This window comes from Scatophagus argus, chromosome 3 (assembly GCF_020382885.2).
Source record: "Scatophagus argus isolate fScaArg1 chromosome 3, fScaArg1.pri, whole genome shotgun sequence".
Lineage (NCBI taxonomy): Eukaryota > Metazoa > Chordata > Actinopteri > Scatophagidae > Scatophagus > Scatophagus argus.
Genome location: NC_058495.1, coordinates 6178933 through 6203892, shown reverse-complemented (window position 1 = coordinate 6203892; position 24960 = coordinate 6178933). Strand labels below are relative to the sequence as shown.

General features: G+C 41.1%; 1 protein-coding gene across 14 annotated transcripts in view; it reads left to right on the top strand.

Moving 5' to 3' along the window:
• The window catches only part of nav1b (neuron navigator 1b), a 43312-nt gene that overhangs the window by 10029 nt on the left and 8323 nt on the right, over positions 1 to 24960 (top strand). For 2 of the 14 annotated variants that reach the window (XM_046383057.1, XM_046383069.1), the window contains exons 4-20: positions 12835 to 12985; positions 14363 to 14663; positions 15883 to 16639; positions 17010 to 17426; positions 17989 to 18030; positions 18128 to 18288; positions 18806 to 18979; positions 19338 to 19390; positions 19962 to 19985; positions 20483 to 20560; positions 21376 to 21384; positions 22323 to 22406; positions 22836 to 22947; positions 23049 to 23170; positions 23869 to 23877; positions 24442 to 24620; positions 24777 to 24933. In XM_046383057.1, the coding sequence (XP_046239013.1) occupies positions 12835 to 12985; positions 14363 to 14663; positions 15883 to 16639; positions 17010 to 17426; positions 17989 to 18030; positions 18128 to 18288; positions 18806 to 18979; positions 19338 to 19390; positions 19962 to 19985; positions 20483 to 20560; positions 21376 to 21384; positions 22323 to 22406; positions 22836 to 22947; positions 23049 to 23170; positions 23869 to 23877; positions 24442 to 24620; positions 24777 to 24933 (2830 nt within the window). Of the gene's footprint in view, positions 1 to 9419; positions 9911 to 12834; positions 12986 to 14362; positions 14664 to 15882; positions 16640 to 17009; positions 17427 to 17988; positions 18031 to 18127; positions 18289 to 18805; positions 18980 to 19337; positions 19391 to 19961; positions 19986 to 20482; positions 20561 to 21372; positions 21385 to 22322; positions 22407 to 22835; positions 22948 to 23048; positions 23171 to 23868; positions 23878 to 24441; positions 24621 to 24776; positions 24934 to 24960 lie in introns of those variants that run through there. The other 12 variants (XM_046383055.1, XM_046383056.1, XM_046383058.1 and 9 more) reach the window with 9 other exon arrangements.

Genomic DNA, 24960 nt, shown 5'->3' with positions numbered 1-24960 from the left:
CGCCTCATAAATACATCAAAAACCTTTGGTGACGATAACAAGCTAATCCAGTTTCTGAAGCAGGCGCAGCAACACATGCTCTAATTTTTTTTCCCTACAGTATCCTCTTGCAAATTCTGTGATACATTTGCATTTCCACTGTACACCCCTTGTCACACACTCACAGTTCAGCTCATGGTGAGCCATTAGCTACCGGCTCTTCAAAATAGATCAGGCTCCTCCAGTGTAACCATGGAAACCAGCTGGTAATGGACTGTATGGAGAGGTGCAATTTCTGTTCCCTTTTTACTAAAGCCCTAGTTTTACTTTTTCATACATTGAATTGATCTGAAATTAGCCCCATATAATAAACTAAATCTAAATAATAGAGTGAGTCTTCTTGTCAATCAATAATACTGTTCTAGTTTTCAGTATGGTATGCCTGTGAAATGTAGTAGGCTAAAGTATAAAACAATCTGGAAAGAGAAATATACACTGTAGAAATGCTCATAAGACATAATACCTGTTGTTTATCAATGGATGGAGCTACAAGACATTGTTCGATGTCTAATGGTTATTGATTAACCCACACCAGACTGCGCTGGCTATGTAAAGGCTAAAAGTGTACACGCTCACAGCAGTCACTTCTACTGTGTTTACCTCATCAATAATCTGATACCACATACATCCTAAATCTCCTCATGAGCTCCACCTTTCCATCAGAAAGGAATTGTTGTTCCTCTACGACAACACATAGCTTAATGATGAGCTGGTTTGTCCCAGTTAAAGGGGAAAAAGTGTTCAAAAGCCTGTTTTATTAAACATTAATATGCTTCCTGTTTGTTCCCGAGGAACTGGGACCATTCATCTGTTAACAGTTCCTATCACTGCAACTATTGTCATAAATCATCCCACAATATAGCATATAAAGCTGCAATAAGTAAAATCTTACATAAAGGTGTATTATCAGTATTTGGCCACCTTATGATGAATTAGAAACCAGCTGATAGCAATAATTCTGACATACTTTATAAATGATATAATATATAATATTTATTCATGACTTGCTCATTTATGATTTTTTTCATGTCATTTGCTGAAAATAAGTCTAAAATTCAACATCAGCTCAGGTTTCCTCTTCAGCAACTCTTGAGCAAAAATGTTTGAGTCTTGAGCTTGCAAGGCATTTAAATTATTTCACAAATAAATGACTAACTTTGTCGACTTCAGAATGACTTGACTTATCGAAGTAATAGTGTATAGCAGCTGGTGAATTCTGGTAAAGTTTGATGTTTTTTTTTCATTGTGCTGTGTTTAAAATACAGCCTTAAGTCTCACTATCTCACAAGTTTCACGAAAGAAGTATTCATTGGACAGTTGTGTGGAAGAGCTTATGTTGGGGCAACTGGACTTCAGTTTAAAGCGAAGACTTATTGGACAGTTGTATTAGATTGCTTTATGTGCAGTGGTTGCTATTTTTATGGCCATGGATGGAGTACTCTTTTTCATACTTTTCTCATGTAAGATGAGATAATATAAAGAACTGTTTACTTTTAGTCACAACTGAAAGTGCCATACCACAACTGCGTTGTGTGTGCAGTATAATTTCCCATCTTGCCCTCAGTAGACACCGTGTCTGCTTGAAATGTTGGCTTACCTTTAATGAAATGAGAGTTTTGCTCATTTCACTAATATTTACGAGACTGAGTTTCACTTCCTCACTGAGAACAGTGACTTGAGTTTCATGTCTCAGGAGTGTTGAGAGATGGCTTCTGATTTAGCCTTGACCGCATCTGACCACGTCAAGAATCATAACTGTTTCCTGTGGTTAGCTTCTTCACACCATGCTGGCAAAGTTTAACCATCACCCATATGATGTCACCCTATTGCAAGCAATTTTTAAAATGCTGGTTTACGAGTAGAGCAGTAATCACATTATATTACTGGTGTATGGTTGGTTTTTCCATATCTGGTATATAAATAATACAGACTATTCTGCATTCAGTGTCATTTTCGTGGTGTTCAAGCAATTATGGTTGATGTTTTGCAGGCACTCAGCTGTAGTGACTGTAAGCACAGGTTAGCATTTCATATCAAATACAGATGTTCACTGGGACAAAAATTTGTGTTTTCCATAACGTCATTTGGTTGATGAGATGAATGCAGTAACTAATGTTTGTAACAGGAGGCCCATCCACCTGAACATGGTTATAGTATTATAATTATTGTATCGAAATTGCTTGTCTGTTGTTTGTGGCTAAGCAGGTAGTGTACAGCGGGTTCAACAGAGTTTTTTTTTTTTATTTTGCATCAAACAGCTTCTGAACTAGAACGGTGTTGGCTGCAATGCCAAAACAATGAACTGAATGCCATTGCAATGCTCTGTAAAGCTTAGGGGAACTGCAGAATACTAAGTGGAGTGGCTTTAATGTTATGATTCATGCAGACGGACATTTTTGCTGTCAAGCTACTCATGTCTGTTAAAACTATACAGAAGAACTGTAGATGAAGACTGGACAGGAAAGCATACCTTTATCTCACCCTTGTTATATGATCTATAGGCTTCTAGGGAATTTGTTTGTTTTGATATAGAATGTAGTATAGATGTAACATAGTACTTTATATCTTTGGAGACACAAATCTCCTTTATAGTAAAGTAAAGATGAATTGGATGTATTAGTCATGTGTTAAATGTATTAGATGATGGCACCATATGTTGTTCATATCCTCACACATGACACAGAACAAGTCATGGTTTCATCATAGCTGATGCATCTAGGTCATATATTGAGGGAAAATACATAGTGCCGGTGAAATAAAACTGCTTGTCCTGTTGTCCACAAGGTAACAGAGGGTTTGGGGGCAAGTATGTGAATATCTGGGGATCTGGAATGTACCATTTTGTGTGTCAATATAGCAGTATACAGGCAGCAGTGCAGAGCAGAGAAAGGGGGCTGGTTCAGCTGCATCACACCTCGGATCATGCGGCAACATGGCTCGGGATGTGCTGCCATGGCAACCGTCTTCCACTGACCCACTGATGGGCTGCCTTGTGTGTCAGTGTGATAGCTGCTGAACGGATACGTGAGTGGAGAATGTGCATGTGTGTGCATTGACTGCTGGTTTGTTTGTGTGTGAGACGGAGGGGAACACCGACAGAGAGACAGAGTGACATAGATGGACTGACAAACAGAGAGAGAGGGACATTGGTGTGAGGACAGCATGTTAACCACTTAATTAGATTGTTTTGTAATTCTCATCGTGGGGGGAGAGCTGTCTGTCGACAAAGCTATAGGCTGCCTTTCCATTTAAGTCCTTGTATTTTTGGGATTAACAGGACCACTGGTTGTGCAAAACTATTTATTTCGACTAATTTTTCCAGAGATCTGATATGAAATTTAATATGCTTGAGGCCACAAGAAGAAACCTGTTTAAAATTCTGCGCTTGTGAAAGCATACAGAAAAATGACATATATTTACACCTCACAAGAACTAAGTGCAGCAGGATTTCCATTGTAACCATTGTGAAATGTTGCTCATGCTGGTGAGTGGATCTCTTTTAAAAAAGTGAGTGTTTATAGTTTTCTAAATATTGGAATACTTTACAGTCTCACTCATGGAAACAGTGTGTATCGACACATGCATTCTGTGATGCAGAAAGGGGTTTGCTGCCGTCATCTGATCCTGGATCTGTGCCCCTGGCAGTCTGCGCTTAATATCCCTTTCCTGCCCGTACTGGACCTTTCTATAGTCACTCAGAGCTGCCCTAACTATGAAAGCCTGTCACGTTTACTGACCTACTTAAACCCACCTCCAACAAAACTGGGCTTTGGCCTCTCTCTCTGGTTCTCTACAGGTGCTGCTGGGATTACAGTTTAGTGAGGTCACTGCTTTTTGTCAGCTCTTCATGGGCTATAGTTTTGAAAAGAGGGATGTTGTTTTTTTGCCTTTGAATACTACACACACACACACACTCGCGCAAACTCTTAATCACTTTGAAATGCTTTTTTTTCCAAGCACAGTTTTATGCATATGTTTTGACATGGTTGAAGTAAAAGCAACAATCAAAAGCACCCACCACCAGACCCTGCTATGCATCACTGTTAGCCAGACATACAGTACCCACAGGCTCCCACAGTCAGCAGCCCATACACATCTGGGGTCAATCTGGAGCTCTCATTCTCCAACGACGGTCAGTTAAATACTGCACCAAAAACGCCTCCACCTTCACCAGCATCTTCAGCCACATGTATAATGGACCATTACAGCAGCACCCCCAGGGAGTATGAATCATCCCTATATCATGTCTGCGTGTGGTCACTGGGGTGTGCAGTTTGGATTTCACCAGAACTCAGCCCCAAGTGGAAAAGATGATACTGTTCTGTATCACCATGTTATATTTATAAAAAATAAAATAAGTAATTGTGACTCACATTATTGTTGTCAATCCATCGGTCAACATTAATCAACATTTTTGCTTGAAGATGTTGCAAAAATGTCAGATTATCAGCTTTAAGTATGGCTAATGAAGTCCGGCGGGTTCAGATCAGTTCATAACGTACTGCTTTATGTCAGATTTGGCTCTGCATCCCCTCTGCATTGTCTGCATTATTCAGATGGCGAACAGAGTCCGTTCAAGTTCACTTTTAAGTGCCACATCAATCGGGTTGGGAAGAAATTGTCTTAGTACTGCTGGGATAAAAGGAGTGCCCAAAGACAGCATAATGAAACAATAAAACTTCATAAAACCTAAACAGCAGAGTATTGCAGACAGGCTGTGGAATACTGCTGAGACTGTGGGTATAATGGTGAAGTGTGCATCAGCTGTATTATAGCTACATCTGTGGAGGGAAGTTTCCTGTCTGAGGTTGATGGAGACTGTACATTCATTTTCCAGTCCGATAATCAGACGACGAATCCATTTTCTGGGGCTCTGCAGAGATGGGTCTGCCGGCTCCCAGACGTAGCCACTGATGCATCTCAGTCCCATTTACTACACTGATGTACCGCTGCTCTGTGATGAAGGCCGTCCAGTCCCATTTGCCTAGCTATGGTCAACCTCAATAGAGATCACAATTAAGCACCAGGAATATCGCATGTGCTGAAGCAAAGCTCAGCTGTCTTTTTCATCTGTCTTTGAAAGAATGATCCTTCAACATAAATCACTGAACACACTGTTTTCCTGTGATTCCCCACAGAGTGAATGCACAGAGTAGAGGAGTGTCTGCTTTTTCTCTGAATCAGAGGGCTTAAAAATCCAGCCATGTCCGTTTTTTCCCTTCTTCTAAATACCAAGTGGTGCTTCCCTTTGATACACAATGACAGAGCATGATACACTAAACTGCAGCCATGGGAGGCACAGCTTTGACTCATTGTGCCTCCTGCTGGAAATGTAATGTCATGACACCAGTTGAGGAGCTGCATAAGAGCAGCCTTGTTTACATTCATCCAGATTTACTGTATTGTATTATTTCATTTTGTCCCCTAAGATTTCGTAAGCTTTTGTATTTGATTAAAGTTTTAGTTTTCCTGCTCAGAATGTCTTAGTAGGTTTTCTGATTTTCTCTTAATGAGGGCCCTTATCGAACTCATTCAAATGATTAGATTACACTTAAGGTACCGGCAGTTTTTACTGAACTTGGAAAGTCAAGTTTTTCTCATTGTGCAGATGCAAATTGGAATAACATGGAGACCAATCTAGAGCTTACCTCATTTTTATCCTTGGGCTGATTTAAAGTTTTGATCTCGTCTTAATTTACTTTCAGCTGCTCATGTTTTAGTTGATTCATATGTTTTAAATTTTAATTGCTTTATTTATTCCTAAGCTTTTTTTTATTTTACTAATTCGGCTGTTTTATTAGATTTACTTTTATTGCCTTTTTAAAAAAATCTAAGCTTCCTGCTTCTAGCTGCCTCTGATCTTTTGTCTACAGTTTTTCCTCAGCTGTATCATAAATGAGGTTGTGCCCCTGTACACAAAGCAAAGTCCACAAAGAAATAGTTTTCCAAGTTTGATGTGGATGTCTTTCCTGGCATGCTCAGTTTCCTGACCTCAATCTCATCCAGCACATTCAGAATGAACTGGAAGAACAATGTCTGAAAGAGCGAGGCCTTATCACCCAGCGTCCAGCCTCACTAATACTCTTGGGGATGAATGAGAGAAAAATGCCTTCAGCCAGGTTCCAAACTCTTGTGGGAAGAGAGTCTCTTCATCTTCTCAGAAGACCCAGAGACTGTTATGTAGCTTCATATGAATATTCATACATCAAACATGGGTGTTATTGTTCACAGCTTTTGGCCATGCGTCATGTATTTGTCAGTTTAACAGTCTTCCCCTTGGCTCATAGCACTCTGTAGAAGACAGTAGTTATGATGTCCTATTCTTGTGTCAGCTGTAGTTTTACTTCCTCCCTACCGTTTTGCACTAAATAGTTAAAATGCATCAAGAAAGGTTTACAGAGCACTTGAGATTTCATGTCTCTGTCCTTTATTCCCTGCAATATATTTAAATATATCTCATTTGAAGACATACATATTGCAGCACAGTTTACTGCACCAGAGGCAGACAGCACTGACAGATGAAAAGCCACAACAGAAAAGGTCAGATCATGGAAATGGTTTCTTGTCTGGTAACCTCAGTGAAAATAAAAACAAAAAAACAAAACAAACAAAAAAAAAAAACAAGTAAAGGTCTTCATGGTGCTATGACCTTTCACAGATGGGTTGAATCTCTTTTTTAACAGTTTGTAAATAACCCAAACTCAGCGATGGCACTAATGCTCTATGATTCTTTCACTTAAGCAAACATGCAGAGGATGTTTCTGACACAAGCCATTTGGTTATCGGTGCAGGACAGCTGTTATACAGTGCAAACATGACTTCAAGGCTTTAGATTACTGCTTGTTTAGCAGCTCTGTGGCCTGACTGAGATAAACAGTATAAATGGGAAACACAGTTGGGTTTTTTTCTTTTTCTTTTTTGTAAACAATTTAAACATCATTCCAGGCAAGAAACCAAGCATCCGAGGTTTTGCTTTTGCTATTATCAAATGAAGTAACCAACAGGTATTCAAACACAAATATTTTTTATGAGAATAACAAAAAAAGAGCGACACGCAGAGAGAGGCGTGGCTCTTTCTCAGATTATCTGAGAGACGATATCGAAAGACAGAAGCAGACACAACAATCTTTTATCGAGGCAGCATCTCGTTCTGTTGCAGATATTTTGAGGAATGCCTGTATGTCTGGTATACTCTCTGACAGCAAAACAAAACCACAGTCATTTTAAATTCCATTTAAGCTGACTCTGTATTTATATTACAAAATGTGGCCTGATATGGAAAAACAGAGAGCCTCAAAACTGCAATACGTCATAAGGGTCAATAAGTTCTTACATTATGTTTGACATATTAACTTTTGACAGTACCAAAACAACAGGTCATGTCATGCGTCTTTCCTTCATCTGCTTTGTATTGGATCTCTGCAAGATGAAATAAATACAGATTCATGTGGTTTACTCATGTCCAGTCTTTTGTCACTACATTTCGAACCAAAACAAGACTTACAGGGGAGTGAACTGCTTTGGCCTAACATGTGGACAGAGTGTGGGACCTCTTTGGCCCACAGAGCCTTTACCTCCTGGAGCTGAGATCTGGTGAGATCATCTATGTGAGACTGTTCCACTGCTAATAAGAGTGGAGGAGGGGGGGTGGGGGGGTCCAAGGCTACTCATGCATCACTGGAGGTCCTCGTGTCATCTGTGGGTTTTGTGGTTGCACTCACCGCAGTGATTCAGGCCTTACCTTGGACTGAGTTTTTCCAGCTAGGCCCCAGAAGGTAATGAATAAAGCTGGAAGCTGTTTTATTTTGAAGGACATTCATCATGGTAATCATCTCTGTAATGTCTGATTCTAAAAAAAGGTTTATTTGTGTGGGCCTGTGAAATTCTGTTCAGTTATAGGTCCGTTTAAAAGCCTTACAATGACTTACTCACTCGTAATGCTCACTCGAGGAATCACTAAGACTACTTTAAATCACCTCACAGTGTTTGTTGAGTTAGAGATGGACCTGACTGTTAACGCTGGAATCGGTGAATATTAGTGACTCTGAAGGCTGTCATGCAAACAATAAGCACCATTCAGCACTCATAAACATATGGCCTTGTTCTACTTTAATATCAGCTCTGTTGTTATGGCTGAATTGGGAAAGTTTCCTACAGCAGACAATAAGCAACATGGGCTTCACTTGATTACTGCATTGCAAATTAAGTTATATGATACAAATAGCTTGCATTTATTGTTTTCATATGTGGTCCTTTTCAATATTTTTATGAAGTTGCTACATGTAGGATGGCAAAGTCATCAAAGAGCCCGTCTTGCTAACACCCCTCACACCAATAATCCACACTAGTGAGATAATATGTGATATGCTTTTCCAAAATAGTGCATCATCTCTTACATTGTCAGACTTAGTACAAACGAATTGTCGTGAGGACAATGGCCAAAATGGAAGCACCAGAGCAAGATTCTCAGTCCCCAGAAATGGGCCATATTGTAAAACCAATGGATCTGGTCTGGCATCTCTTTCAGAGAGTCAACCCTGATGACATAGTCAGGGTTATTTCTTTTACAAACTGGAAAGCTCCCCTCAGAGCCACTATATTCAATAGGCTGAGATCTTCTTACCATGAGGGGCAAATTGAAATTACGGTATTATTATTGGTGAAGTGCTCCTTTAATGAACTATCTCTCCTGTGGCTTGGTTGATGTCTGGCAAATTTTCAATTTACAAAGTTAAGATAAATGCATAGCCTGGCTAACCTTCCAAGAAAACCTGACTTTCGCTCAGCTTTCACATCATTCTTCTTAGCTAAACAAATAGCTTACAGAGAGAACGAATTAAGAGGATAATGTGATTTTTGTTCGTTAATGTACACAGTTTTTATTTGTTAATGTGTAGCATTGGGAAGTTTATACAGTCTTTTATACAGTCTCGTCCTGTATAATGACAAATAAATCGTGGAATGTCAGAATGTAATCATCAATGGAATGTAAGTACATTTACTACTACAGTTCAGATCTGAGACACTTGCATTTTATCTGAGTCTTTTCTTTTCATGCCACTTTTTAGGCTTCTTTTGTGGGCTCCACCAGTTTTCAGAGGGAAGTATTCTACTTTTTACTTCACTCTGTTCGTGGTCACTTTGGAAATTGCAAATTTTATTAAATGTGATTTATGTTTTATTCTGAATGAAACTACTCAGCGGTGTATACAAGTATCCCTGCTACAGTCGGCTGATATGAAGTCATTTATCAACTATGTTTTCATAATCTTCATCACCATTTTTCATTGAAAACATTTGCTGCCCTTTCGTTTAATTATTTTTATTTAGGCTATTTTAGTTTTGTGGTTTTGGACTGTTTTCTCACCAAATAGTAAGACAGTCACGGGGTCATTACTGAGTACTAGTTTAATTTTATTGAAGACGCCGGTATGCCACACTGTAACTGCTATTTTTTACAGAACTGTAGTCTTCCACCGCCATGTGTATTCATCAGTAATCAGACAGTAGGTTAACATGTTGGTTACGCCACAGCACAGAAATGGAGGTTATGGTTAGCGCTCAGCCGGACAGCCGCTCCTCATCTCACAGAGGGACCACGGGGTCTCTTCATCCCTGCTTTTCTTCGTCTTTTTTTTTTTTTCTTTTGAGAGGGGGGAGTTGCCTGGCCAGAGGCAGGCTGCTTCTCTCTGCTCGCTGAGTGGGAGCGAAAGGGGGTCTCTGCTTTGCGGATGATATGAGTTTGAATCTCTACACGCAGACGGTTCAATGAAGTCGTGCTTTCCAGTTATCGGTCACAAATGAGCGGTCGCGTTCTGGTCGGAAAAGTGCCTCCTCTGCAGTCGGCGACAGGAGCTAGAAGGACTATAAGGTAATGATGATATTTCATAAGGCTTTCCCTCGGACACAATAAACAACTATTTCCAGATTTATTCAGCTGTGAATATTGTCTACAGCAGCTTTCTGTATTTGCCTTGTAGCGACAGTATATCTAAGGTGAATGGCTGTTTCTGCTGTGGGGACCGTGGGCTGACACTCGCTGGCTCTAAGTCATTCTGAGCCTGACCTGACTAGCTAACAGTGACCTGACTAGCTAACGGCACAGTGTGGAACATTAGCGGATTAGGTACTTGTGTGAACTGTTGGCTTCACTACATTTATGTACTTGAATAATGAAACTGTACTGGACTGCTTTCACTACAGTGTGGAGTTCATTAAGTACTGTGGTTATATTGCTTAATTTGAGCTTCTCTTGTTGAAGAGTATGGCTACGTATGTGCAAAAAAGTATGTGGACACTGATTTGGCACTAGAAATCCTAACATCTGTGGCGACACATTTTCATTCTTGAAGGACACCGCAGTGCTGTGAACACAGACAGCTATCTGCATAATAGAGGATGTCTTCACCACTCAGCCGTATGCACCCCAGGAGCCTTGTCTTTGCTGTCCTTTGTGCAGAAAACGGACAGTGCCAGAAATGAACTGCGAGATGTAATCTTCTTACTGTGTGCTTTTTCATCTGCTCTGTAGCAACAAGAGAGCAAGATCAGAGCCTTTATACAGTTCAGTTCACTTCTCTTTTTCATATGTGCTTTTTATGTTGTTCATCTCTTTGCAGTGTGCTACATCATGCATCTCTGTGTGTGTGTGTGTGTGCGCGCGTGTGTGTGTTTTAAGCAATGCTGTTAGATCCTGGTCCAAGTTTGGATGGTGATTGTAATGTCCCCACCCTGCTTTGCTGCACCAATCATCCCTCGGTCCTCTTAAATCAAAACATTTTCACAGCAGCCCATTTCAAATAATAGCACGAACACACAAATCAGAGGGGTGTTGGAGTTGTGCCACAGAAAACAAAAAGTTAATTGCCACCCTATGTATAAAGTATTCACTTTGCTGGTGTACTCCCACCCTCTGCCTGTCTGGATTTCACCTCTGAGAGCAGACAGTTTGGCTTGTAATATCAACAGCCCACAGGCCCTCCTGTCTCTTCTTAGGCTGACATCCCTGTGGGGTTATTCATGGCCCCTCTTTCGCCCCTGACAGAGGTGGTATTGTTCAAACATACCACTAACATCTGGGCTTAATGTAAATCAAAATTATTCACCTTATTGGTGATATGTGAGAACATTTTAAAACTCTCAAATCCAGCGTTAATCTTAGGTTTTTCCCTGCTCACGTCAAACTTTGCCCCTGAGCATATGTATTTGCGGCCGCAAATCGCTGCTCTGAAATGTTGCTTTTATGCATCAGAATGGTCAAAACCAGCACTAAGTGACAGGGTAAGCTTCTCTGTTTTACAGCTGCGACTACAACTCAGCTGCAGCCATGTGATTAAATCCAATTCTGAATGTGTATCAGCCATTTTTGTCTCTGTATTTTTCTATGCAATTCCATGTTCCATGCCTCTGCTAATTGCAGGCTGCAGACCCACAAAGAGCATTTTCAGCTCAGTGGAGAAAGCTAAAGAAAGGGAAAAGAACTGATTCAGCTCATGCAGTGACTCAGCTTTAAAGGTTATTATTAATTTACCTTTTCCGCTGTGCCACATTTTTGCAAGCCAACATAAATTTGATTACCACCTGTGGTTGCCAGTAGTAATGATGGGGAACATAATTATACAAATCTGAGTTGGACTCACATTTAGCTCTTTGGAGATATAATTTTTAAATTCTACTAGGTATTATTGCTCTTCCAGAGCACATAAAAATCTTTTACTTTTCAAGTGTAAACTCTCCTCAGACTCTGAATTGTTTTATCCTCCAGTAATATTTTGGTTGACTGAGTGGCCGCACCTCCTGCTGAACTCAACACAGTGATGTGCATTTTAAAAATATTCAAATATGACAGCATCCAGAGACTTGATGCCTAGTAAGCAGTTCCTCTGGTCTGTCCCGGCCTTCCTCACATGAGGGGCCAGCCTGGCAGCATCTGTTACAGGGCGACGCAGGACTTCGTTGTAGGGCGGAGGGAAAGGTCGGGGAGGGTTTAGAAGCCTGTCATTTTGATTTCCTCTCATCCCGCGTCGCCAGAGCGTACCAGACCGCTTTGTACATTCTGTGCTGTCAGTTGGTATACTTTTTATTCAAACTGATTTATCAGCATATACTGTAAAGTTTCTCTTGTAGCAGTTAAAAATTTCAGTGAAGAAAACACTGAAAAACTGCTAAGTGTGCTTTTTTGTGTGTGTGTGTGTGTATTAATAACGTGATGATTTAACTGTGGAGAAGGTCCTAAACACAAGACACGAATTGATTTCATGAAACTGTGAAGAAAATCAAGGAAACAACATTTTAATGATAGTACAACACGTTAGTGGTTGAAACAGGACTGTTGCACTTTCTGGATTTGTCAAAATGAATAAATTACAATCTCTGGCACTGTAATCATGTATGTTGAGTCTTAACCAATGGGTCAAGTTATTTGATTTAGAAATAGCAGGAAATATTTCTAAAAGCTTCGGAACAAGTACATTATGATATAACCTGTTAGAAAATAATTGAAAATACTTTACTTAAATGAAAGATCCACTCTTGGTGCTTTGGTCAACATATGGTCCGAAGCTCTGATGTTTCAGTTGAATCAAAGCAGCTGCAGCCATGTTGAAATTACCTGGTTGTTTGAGCACGCGGCCACCTCCAGAGATAGTTTACTGCAGACAGATGGACATATCACTGTTGTTGCCAGACTGCTCTCCCTTCAAACACAGGCCGCTGCAGCTTTCCATTTTGCACATGGTTGCCATTTACTTGATAAAAGTACATTTTTGCTTAATGGTCATGTCTGTCTTGTTTTAGTTGGGATGAGAGCAGCTCCATCAGCAGTGGGCTCAGTGATGGTGATGGTGATGGCTCCGAGAATCTCAGTTCAGAGGAGTTCAACGCCAGCTCCTCCCTTAACTCCCTCCCGAGCACACCCCTGGGATCCAGACGCAACTCCTCTGTTATGGTGAGCTGAAATACTATACCTCTCACAGCCTGTGACAGTGTTTGGCTCTTTGTTTTTTCTTTTTTTTGGTAAAAGCAGTGGTAAAGATCACAGCTAAGCCTTTACTTCAAGCATTTTCAATATTTAACCCTGTGATTTATTTTGTATTGTAAGTGAAATGTGAGTTCATTGTTTAGACAAGGCCACAAGGAGACACCGCAGACCTCACGTCTGTCATTAAAGCGAACCTAAAGAGAAACACGATCTGTCAGAGAACACTTCCATTGTAAAGATTTATTATTTATTATTATTATTGAGAAAATTACATGCAAACTTCCAGAAGTTCTACTGAGCCTTAAAGCCCCATCCTGACTTAACATCCTTGTTGCTTATTGTTACTTCACTTGGATGTTAAAGCATCACTCTGCAAAGTCTTTCAGGATCTCTCAGGTTCAAAGTTTCTCTGTGCTCACCCCTAAGTTTCAGAAATATTACATGTGCCAGTTGGGAAACTGTTTGCAGTCCAGTAGTGTGACAACATGAATCCTCCAGTGCAAATAGACGCAGAATGGACTTATGAAGTAGGAAACAACTTGTATTAAGCAGCCAGCCTTTTTAAATCGATATTTGCATGTTCTGAATTTTTCAAGACGTGAGAACGCCTATGTAGTTATAACATATTTGATAGATGACTTTATTCATCCCCGAGGGGAAATTGCATGGTAGATTAACTTTTTTGGGAAAAGCCATATCACATATATCATATCAAAACAGAGTATATTTATGTTTTAAAACATGTGGAGAGAGAGCCTTTAAATTTGATCATAGTTATTTTGCCTTCGTTTTGGATGAGTGATGCTTGTTTTTACCTTGTCGACAGGTAAACATTTTGTCTTTTTGCTTACTTACAGAAAGCTCTTAAGGGAAAAATTGAGTCTTAGTGCTACTCAATGAGCCATCTGTCGCCCTATTTCACATTAATAGGGTGCCAAGAAGCAGCATGCTCAATTTTGTCCTCGGTGCCACCTACTGAATGCACCACATGACAGATTTTCTATTACAGTGTAGCTGTTTGTTTTTTTTTTTTGTCCTTGCATGTCATACGTTATGAAAATAAAGGCTCATACTCTTGCATTGCATTTTTTAAAATTGTTCTTCAGTTTGTTGATCTGTCTCTGGAAGTATTAGGTCCGTTAACTGTTTTTTTACATTATTTTTATTTTCCTTGTGTGGTTTGCCTTAATCCGCTCGGGGCATATCGGTCTATCTCCCCCCTGCTTCTCACTGGAATGCAGCTGAGATGAAACAAAGATTACAGAGAACAGTCAATTCCATAGATAACACAGACCGTAACTGATGGTTCCCCACACTGTGCCTCTTTCCTTCCTCTCTCTGCAGCTCCGCACTGATGCAGAGAAACGCTCCCTTGTGGAAAGTGGACTTTCTTGGTACAGTGAGGACGGCAAAGCCAGCCACAAGCTCAGTAGTGGCAACTATGACACTGGGAGTCTCAAGACAGAAGCCCCAAGCAAGTGGAGGAAGAAGCCTCCAAGCCTCAGTGAAGATTCAGGGGGCAAAGGAGAACTGAAGAAGCCCCAAAGTTTGGGTCAACCAGGAAGTTTCAAGAAGGGTCGTAATCCTCCTGTGGGCGTGACCTCCCCCATCACCCATACCTCTCAGAGCACGTTGAAAGTCGCAGGTGAGATCTGATGCGTTTATACGTCGTCTGAGTGTCTTTTTTGCTCTGTCCTATTCCTCTCCAATAGCAATGCAGTATATCACTGAACTTTTAACTTGTTTTCATTTTACTCTTTGTAATCCATTATCTTATTGTATGCTGGATCCAAATGTAAAACAGAGCCTATTTGTACGGCAGCCAAGGCAGATATCTGCTTGGTGTCAAGATGAATGCAAAAGTGTAGCCCTCAGCGTAAGCCAGTTTTTGATTTGTAGCATAGCACAGTATGCTGAAGAAGAAAATGCACCATGAAATCTATTTCATTGAAAAAATAAAATCTCAAAATCTCAGTTTCAGACCAGAGCCATGTTTCTGCTATTATTAGAAAAAGGCCTGTTATTTTACGTGTCTGCAGAGACACAACGTCTGCTGTCTGCAGCCACTTCATTTATTTAATCCTCAACAAAACATGCTATTATTAAATAATTGGTTAAAATTGAGTTCCAGTACCAACATCTCTTGGCCTTTCAGTTTTAATTTCACCAGGTCTAAACAGCAGTAGGTCTGATTGTATGTATTCTGGCTGCAGCTTTCCTAAGTTTAAAAACATCTCTTAATGGATGCATTTTTAGGGTTTAGAGGATGAACTAAGAGGTCAGTCGAGTTGTTTAAAAAGATTAACAAACCGATTTGACCCTTTTACCTTTAGCTTTTAATGGATCCCTGGATCACCACATATTTTCCAGCTATGCGCTCAACTTTAATGATCTATAATGATCAGGTTTTGAGTTATTATATCCCTTGAATTTGTCTTAGGATATGTTTAAAATAAGTTAATTTTGCATTAGACCCTTTCAAGTCAGAGTCAGCTGGTGAGTCACGCTCAGTGTTATGGGCACATAAAACCTCTCAAAGTAAATACAGATGTTTCTTGCTTATACTCAGCTGTAACGGCTGGAATATACGTTTACTTTTATGTGAAGGTGTCCAGTTCAAGAAAAATGATGTACAACAACACTAATTATCCATTTTGCTGTAATTTCTGTTAACTCATGTTGACTGGTTTTGCTGGCCCACCAATCCATCCAGTCTGACTGAAGCAGCTTATTCTTATCAGGGTTGAGGTGGCCACAGGGCAAGCAGAGCAGTCTATATGTTCTTGCTGGCCCTGATCATCATTTAAATTTGTGTAGAATTGCCATTTTGCTTTTATTCACCTGTACAATGTCTTTCTTTCTAGCACCTAAAAATGAGAGGCCACTGGATAAATCCAAGATCTCCATCAAAACTGCCGGTCTGCAGCGGTCTCGCTCAGATGCTGGTAGGGACCATCATCATGGAGAGCACCGCAAGCCTCCATCAGGTTTAGTTAGACCCACTGCTGGAGCCTCCTTCGGCTACAAGAAACCACCGACAGCCACCGGTACCGCCACTGTCATGACAGCAGGTGGCGCCACCATCTCCAGTGGCTCCGCTACTGTGGGGAAAACCCCCAAGTCATCTGGCATCCCTGTGAAGCCTGTGGGAGGAGGAACACCCTCGGGTCGAAAGAACAGTTTTGATGCAAGCAGTGAGCAGAGCTTCTTGGGGCCAAATGCACGAAACAGCATTCAGTACCGCAGCCTGCCTCGACCTGCAAAATCGAGCACGCTCAGTGTGATTGGTCGGCCTGCACCGCGACCTATCAGTGGTACCATTGACCCCAGTCTGTTAAGTTTGAAACCTGTGCCCATGGCTTCCACAGGCCCCAGGGTTAAAGAGCCCGGAAGCTGCAGCAGTAAGATGGCTAATCGAACGAGCACTGGCCCAGTGAACCAGACTGACCGAGAGAAGGAGAAAGAGAGAGCTAAGGCCAAGGCTGTGGGTGCTGACATAGACTCTAGTTCTCTGAAGGGAGAGGAGAGTCAGTCCACAGGAGAATCTACTGTGAAACTGCACGGCCTGAGAAGGACCAGCAGCAGCAAATACCCTGAACTGTCATCACCCACCACACCAAGGTCATTAAAATGCTGCTTTAAAGGATTGTGTCACCAAATTTATATTAAGAAAAATCTCTCTGACCAGACAGACTGACTCGTGGTATCTAGTGTTATTTTTCCCTCAGTTTTTATTCTCTATTGGTATCTAGCCCTTACAGGGACATTAACTGGTTTGCTTAGGATTTCTGCTGTTTCAAAAGACACCAAAAAAACCGAAATATGTCATCTTAAAAAATTCAACAGCAGCCCAGTTATTCTAAACACTCCACAGAGCTAACTATGAACCACTGTTGATGCAGTTATATTTGGAGTATTCTTAATACTGTATGTCATTCTGAACATCATGTTTGAGCTAGTTTCTTTTTTGTAACATCTCTTTTATCCCTAGGATGTTGAACACTAAGTCTCTGGGTCGCCCACCTAGCTTGGCTCACCTGGACAAAGTCAACTCCAACAGTCTTGACTCCTGTGTGACCATCCAGGACCTTCCACCAAAGGTCCCCCCTTATTCTAAGCTGCAGGACTTGGCTGGTTCCCACACCTCTGCCCGCCTCACCCCCAGCCCAGCGCCTGTGCTCCACATCGATTCCCCCAGCTCCTACACCAGTGACAGCCTGAGTCTGAGCGGCTCACCGCTGCTCTACCCCAAGCTGTCTGGCATGCACCGCAGCATGGAGTCCCTGCCCCTCCAGATGAGCGTGCCTTCCAGTGCGAGGTTTGTCAAAACTGAGACGCATGACAATGAAGAGAGGGGTACGGGAACCTGGGGAGCTGGTAACAGGACATCCCTCAACATCACGGAAAGGTAGGTCTCATCTCAAGAAGTTTCAAATGTCTTTTGTGTCTCAACTTGTAACTGAGACAAAATGCAATTCCATCATTTCCTTTGTCCTCAGTGTATATTGTTGTTTTAAAAAGGAAAATTAGTGTGAGGGAATAGCTAACTAATAGTTAACTTTTTTGAAGACTAAGACCTTTGCTGTTGTATATTAGCCTTTGGGATTCTTAATTCTATATAATGGGAAACTCATTTTCTGTTGGCCACCAAGTATCTGTCAGCACAAAAAGCATATTGGCCAAGGAACTTAATTCCATCTCCCTATGAACCAGTGCTGGTAGATAAGAGCTGATAATGTGTGAAAAATGATTTGTAATAACTTTCAGCTTGAAGATGTCCACTGTTGGTGTGTAAGTTTCTTGGCAACAGATGTGCCGGGAATTGAAACTCTGATATAAAAGCTTGAAAGAGCCTAGTGTGATACAGCTGTAATGACAATAGTTAAAATTGTAGTTTTTGTGTATGCCTCTGAGAAACTAAAAAAAATTCTAAATCTGTATTAATATTGTTTTTATTCTCTTCTGTACAGCTTGCAGACTGACAGAAATACCTTGCCGAAGAAAGGCTTAGAGTACGTCAAAACAGTTACTGTCCAAGCATCTATTTTAACCCTCACACTAGTGTTTCTTTGTTTTTTGAAGTTAAAATGTTTTCTTTTCTTTTCTCAGACGCTATGGCTCAAGTCTGTCAGAGAGCGAAGGAAGCAAACCAGGCAGGCGCCACTCCCACACCATAGTTAGCATGACAGAGAGCGATAGCCCCCCCCAGCTGCCTTCTCCCACCCGCCCTCTCCACCCCTGCTCCGCCAAGGCTCCTCTCACCAACGTGGGTGAGTCCGCTTGCTCCATTTGGCTGCCAAGTCCCAAAAAACACTTGCTGTTTGAGCTTTGAAAGTAATGAGGCTTGAGATGTTCGATAAGCCATCCATCTTATCGTTGATTATTGACGACAGGGACATTAAGTTCACACTGAGAGGAAAGTTTTTGCAGTTACGAAATGTTGACACAAGCTGTGCGTAATAGATCAAGTCATATCTGAATGATGAAGTGACGGCAAATTAATGTAGTGTCAGATTTAACTTTGTGAATAGTGCTCATATCTACGCTCATTCGGGCTTGAGTTGAAGTCTGAAATATGCTGGAGATGGAGGCAGCAGGGGGTCAAGTTAGGCTATTTTTATATCTTTGACTGTTGTGGGACCGTAGTGTTGCCTTTCACTGAGTCATCAGAATAAGGGTGCTATACCTAGATGTACTGTATGTGTGTGTGTGTGTATGCATGTGTGTTTCTCTACAGCACTGGAGCCTACAGTGACTGTCTTTCCAACCATTTCTCGTTTATAATAGTTGCCCCAATTCCCAGCGGCACCCCAAAGATATCACGCTCCAACAGCATCGGGCCCCCCAATGAATCTGCCTGCAATCTCTATGGATCCTCCCCTGTGGGCAGCAGTATGTCCCTGGCTGACCGGCCAAAAAGCATGATGCGCTGTGGGTCTTTCCGTGAACCAGGGGATGATGGTGAGCCAAGGCCTCAAATTAAACAAAGCTGTCCGCTCGTACAGCACACAGTCTGTCAGGCAAATTGTCAGGAAGACATTTGGTTTCATGAACAAAAGCGGAGACAAGTGTTGGTGCCTCCATTTTGGAGTAATAGTGAGTCTACAAAAGGATTTAAAGTCACATCTGGGATCCAAATGTAGACAAAACTCTCGACTCCAAGTTCGTTTTGTAATTCAGTGCTATAGCAAAAGTTTGTTTACTTCAACATTGTTCTCAAATACAAAACAACCACATTACAAGTTTAAAGAAGCACACATTTTATTTGTATTTTGTGAAGTAAGCCAAAGTCAAACTCTGAAATCCTTACCTGTTTCAGTGCATGGCTCTGTACTCTCTTTGGCGTCCAATGCTTCATCGAACTATTCCTCGGTGAGTAGACACAGTCACAGGTACAGTATAATGTGACTTTTGCTGCAGTTTCATGATTTGTAGCTTCAGTTTACACACCATCTTGTCTTCAGTGAGCAGAGAGATCCTGTTGAGAAAGTTTCTGAAGCATTTCTGCATTGCTGTCAATGTTTATATGCAGGAGACCTTTGCATGCATTATATTAAAGCCTTGCCTGATTGGTCACAAACCTCTTATGGTCACAGCAAGGCAGGGATTGTCGTTCATTACAGCAGGGCTACCTGTTTGAAGGAGTAAAAAATCTTCTGCTTGTACTCTGTCTCACTGCAGTATTACTGAAGACTAATCACTAAGAAGATTAATTCACTGTTAAGAGGACTCCTACTCCTGAAAGTGAATATAATGAAACAACACAGTAAAGCAGATATCTGAGAGTACGAACAGGGACAGTTTGTATTTCACCATTAATCTCTATGTAACTTCATTCCTGTCACTTTTGCAGTGGCTAAGTAGTTTTTGTAACTGCCCCCAAAGTTAACACTCTCCCTTATCCCTGTTTATTGTCTATTTGTTTTCGCCATGCCTTCTCTAGAATGAGGAGAGGATACAAGGAGAGGTAAGGCCAACGTGCCTTCAGCTTACGTTGAACCTTTCCTCTGTTTCACGTGTCAGTCATTTCCTGTTGCAACAGGTCCATTCATCAAATCGTGTTCTTAGTGTATAATGAAGTGTGTGATCATTGATTGCTTCCTCAGGCGTTCATAACCCAGTTCGTTTTGTTGTATTGCTTATATTTGTTTTTTTTCTGTAGTACAACCTGCTCACATTTCATAAAGACAGAGCTCATTAAAGTTTCAGTGCATGAGAACAGTAGTAAGAATCCACTGTCATCCCCTGATTAAACCTTTTCTGTTGGGTGTTTTTGACTTACATCTCAGTTTTTGTCATGGATCAATAACATACTTTGTCATTTGCATATTTTTTTGTATTTAACAAAACATATTGAATTGCTGCATTGTAATAATCAACCTGTATAACCTGTATTAACATTTGTGTTTATTTGTGGTACTGAACAATATAACTGCTGGGGCTTCATTTTCAATTTGTCCACAGCAAATCCGCAAGTTGAGGCGAGAGCTGGAATCCTCCCAGGAAAAGGTTGCCAACTTGACCATGCAGCTTTCTGCCAATGTACGTAATTTTTTTCTGAAAAGATTCCTTTTCGTAAGATAATGTTTTGACATGTTGAATGCAAAATGTAGGTTACACCTCAGCTACACTGAGTTTGTACCCTACAGCCAGCTGAGATACAGAAACTCTCTCGGAGCAGGTGTATCAGATATCTGCCCTGCATTTCTGTGAGGGTGACATGTGGGGAAAATATGGTGTGAATCCTTTTTCCTTACTCTGGCCTGTCATGTTTGCAGGGAATAAGGGCAACCTGTCAAAAGATATCATGAATCTACCAACATACCCTACGCTTGAGGCTCTTTAAATGATATCTTTGAGCTTTTTATTCTTTTACACGGTAGACAGTCGGGAAATGACAAGATAAAAAGGGAGAACAACTAGCAAAAAAGGTCCCCAATTGTGGTTCATGTTAAGCACGATAACCACAAGGTTTCCACTGTTATTTCCAGTTCTCTCACTATCACTTGCACCCACTGTTGTTGTAATCTTTCAGCTCTGAAATCTTAACTATAGTTTAATCTTAATGTTGAATACACATTTTTAATGAATCATGTTATTGAAATAAAGTCTCCCCCTGCTTCTTCTTGTAACCTCACCCTGCAACTTCTAGATGCTTGAGTCTGACTGTTAGTTAGTGACTAAGTGTACAAAGACTATCTGTGTGTGTGTGTGTGATTCTGTATCAGAAGTCTGATCCCTCGCCTAACGCTACTGTCCCTCTCTTTTACGTTCTTGGCTGTATTGGCCACTGGACTCGCTGCTGCCCCGTTGCCTGTCTCCCGCTGACCCGCACATCTTGATGCTGGGTGTAGCAGCAAGGCCAGGTTTGTGGGACCCTTGCTTCCAGAGCAATTGCTCTCTCTTGCGCATGATTCTGAATGGACATCAAGCGGACGAGTTGCTGTCATCAAACATCTGTGTTGGGCTCACTGTGTGGCACAGCCAACCTTATCACCAACCTTGAAGCATGTTGGCAAGGGCTGCAACTAGTTTTATTATCTATCATTCTGTTGACTTTTTTCACTTTATCATTTAGACTCCAAAAAAATTAGAACAAAGTGAAAGTGGTCTGCATAATTTCCCTACAGCCCAAGCTGAGGTCTTGAAATACAACTTGCTGATGTTAGAGAGAAATGCGGTTATTTAAATTATGTCGGATTTTCAAGTGATGTAACACACACTGAATTGGCCATTGTGGAAGCCTGCTGCCTGCTGCTCATGGGAACAGTAACAGTTACTGTTACAACCCCTGAAAGGCTTGTTCATAGGAGGTCAGTAGCATTAGTCAAACATGTTCAAAGAGTAGCAGAGTGTAGTTAAATAAATGGGATCCTGTCTGACCCTGAAAGAAGTGAGTGAGGAAATGATAGGCTTTTATATATATATGTATATTGTGTATGATTGTGTATGTAGATAGATAGATATATACTGTAGTGCTCCATGAATAGCAGGTGAGACGTCCTCACCCAGAGGTCAAACATGCTACATGATGTTGATGAGGTTTGTGCCACCCCCGCTGCCCTCCCTCCATCCCCCGCCACAATTACCCTAACATCCTCTTTCACCTCTGACATCATCCACAGCTGTCCACTACTCCATCCACTCCCTCCTCTCCCAGTAGATGGACAAAGCCATTTGCTTGATGTGCTGTGAACGTGTGAGGCTGCGGACAGATTCGATGCAGCCGGTGACTCATACCTGTCTCCTGTCTCAATCCCCGACTCTTCTCTGTCTCCCTCTGCCTCTGTGTCCTCCTCTAAAGGCTAATCTGGTAGCAGCATTCGAGCAGAGCCTGGCGCTGATGACGGCACGCCTGCAGACCCTGTCAGTCTCCTCTGAGCAAAAGGTATCTCCATGATATTGTGATGCAAATGAATGTTACTCAGGCTGTGACATGTGTGCCACTTTCTGTTTTTAGTTTAAGGAAAACTAAGGAGAAGTCCATGTCACTTAAAGAAACAAGGTTTTAACAAACAGCTGAAGACAAAGTTGTAACTACATACTCATCAAATACAAGATAATGATGATGATAAAGTAGTTGACTGCTTTGATTCTGTTAGTGAAATAAAAACCAAGTCACATAGTTGTTCAGGAAATGAGATGTGGGTCAAAGGTTTCCAGGGCGGGATTTCCATGTTGTCATCACTCACTCAGTACAACCTGGCATCCTTGCTGAAAGCTGATAGACATTCTGCAATCCTCGGTTTAGAATAATCTTTGTTCAGTTATTAGCCTCTAGGCTAACACAAACACACTGATAATTTTCCCTCTTCAGGACTCTGAGCTCACTGAACTCAAGGAAACCATTGAGATTTTAAAGGCCAAAAATACTGAGGCCCAAGAAATCATTCAGGGAGCTCTCAGTAATCCGGATGTCACGCCTAAAGGTATGTGCTTTGGCTGTGGATATACGCTATGATTATGGCTGTTGTCCAAAACACATGCAAAAGTGAAGATGGGAATTTCAGTGTGAATTTCTGGTATTTAGAGCTGCTGATCAATCGTCAGAACTCCTCAGAAAGCATCTCCAGCCTCACCAGCACCGCCAGCCACTCCAGTATGTGCAGTCTCAAAGAACAGGAGGCCAAGAAGAAGAAGAAGAAGAGCTGGGTGAGGACAGATCTTACAGATCTTAACCATGCTGTTGACCATATCGGAGTATGGCCATAACACAACAGTCTTGTGTTAATCAGAGTACCTTAAGATTTGGAGTCCCGACATACTGTCCTTTGAGGAAGAATTATTTTCCATGGGCTTATCACTCACATATTTTCTTCAGGATACTAAGCTACCATTACCCAACCTGGTATAGAATTGTCGGGGTTTGTAAGGAGTCTTGTCAGTGTCATCAAAACATGTTCATCAAAATTTGGAAAAATTTAGAGGCTGTCTTAAGTAAATCTAGATTATCAAGTTTCAAGATACAATGGATTTTCTGTCACATGCTCTCACTGTGCAGTATATGCAGAAGAATGCAGGGTTTATATTACAGTATTGTAACAATCATAATATGATTAAAACTACTTAGAAATGATAAAGGGTACAAATTCAAAGCTGAAAATTTTAAATGCTCGTAAGAACGTAAGAAAATATTTAAAATAATAAGTTTGTATTGGCTCAGAGTGTATGGGAGACTGAGCTGTTTATCAGTATTTATGTTCTATTTAATCTGGGAAAAAAAAAAAACAGTCAGTTACTGTCCTAGTTTGTTCTCCTGCATGTGTGAGATTCTCCTCCTATCTTGTTCCATATCTGTTATTAAGTATAACTCTGATCTCTCCGTCATGCTGCCCTGCTTTTTATTTTAGGTCTTTGAGGTGAGTGATGTTGCTACAGTAAATAAACCCTACTACCTCCCCTCCCCTTCTCCAGTCTGCATGCACTTTATAATTCACACTTGTGAAACGTTTGGAAACTTTATGTTGTCCACGTCTTTCTAAACTTGATCACCACAATCCTTTTTCACCATGTTTTTATCATCTTAAAGTATACAGATTCATTACAGAGTCGTGGTCTTATGCACTGATGTAATCTGCATTCCATTACACTGTTCATATTGTTTGTCTGTAATTTTATCCATTTTCATTCCTGCAAGTTTAATATTGCACCAAGTTATGATTGGACGTTTACCCACTGTTGCCTCAGAATTATACAAATATATGAAACTAGGTGGTACATAAATAAAGAATGAAGAGATACACTGTGTACCCTAAGTTTAGCAGGACACAACTTTTTATGAGCTCTCGGTGGAGAATGCGGTTTAGTTGATAGAAGCAGCTCAGCACAAGTGCTTTTAAGATTTTCATGTTATTTCCAGAGTATTATTTAAGTAGTTTTTAGATGGAGTTTTTATTTCAGTCTCGTGTTACTTCTCTGTGCAGTTACGCAGCTCCTTCAACAAGGCCTTTAGTAAGAAGGGCTCCAAGCCGTCAGGACCGTATGCTGACATTGAGGAAATTTCCACCCCAGAATCTTCTGCGCCTTCCTCCCCCAAAGTCCATCACGATGGAGACAACCTTCCATCGTCACTGAAAACCTCAACATCTGCATCGTCATCAGGGTAAACGTCTCCCCGCAATAAGATCATTTACAACAGTAAATATTTGGAATCACATTATAATATATGAATAAAGTGGGGTGTCTAGAGTGGTCCTTAAATTAGTATTTGAAAATGCTGATCTTTACTTTCGCACGCATTTGATCTTATTATCTTCAGACTGTGTGAAGGAGGCGAGGTGGCGGATGATAAGGTTGTATCAGAGTTGCGTACGGAGCTGTGGGAGAAGGAGCGTAAACTAACAGACATCCGTCTGGAGGCTCTAAGCTCCGCTCATCGCCTGGAGCAGCTGCAGGATGCCATGACCAACATGCAGGTACGTGCCTTTTCGTTAGTTTTACTT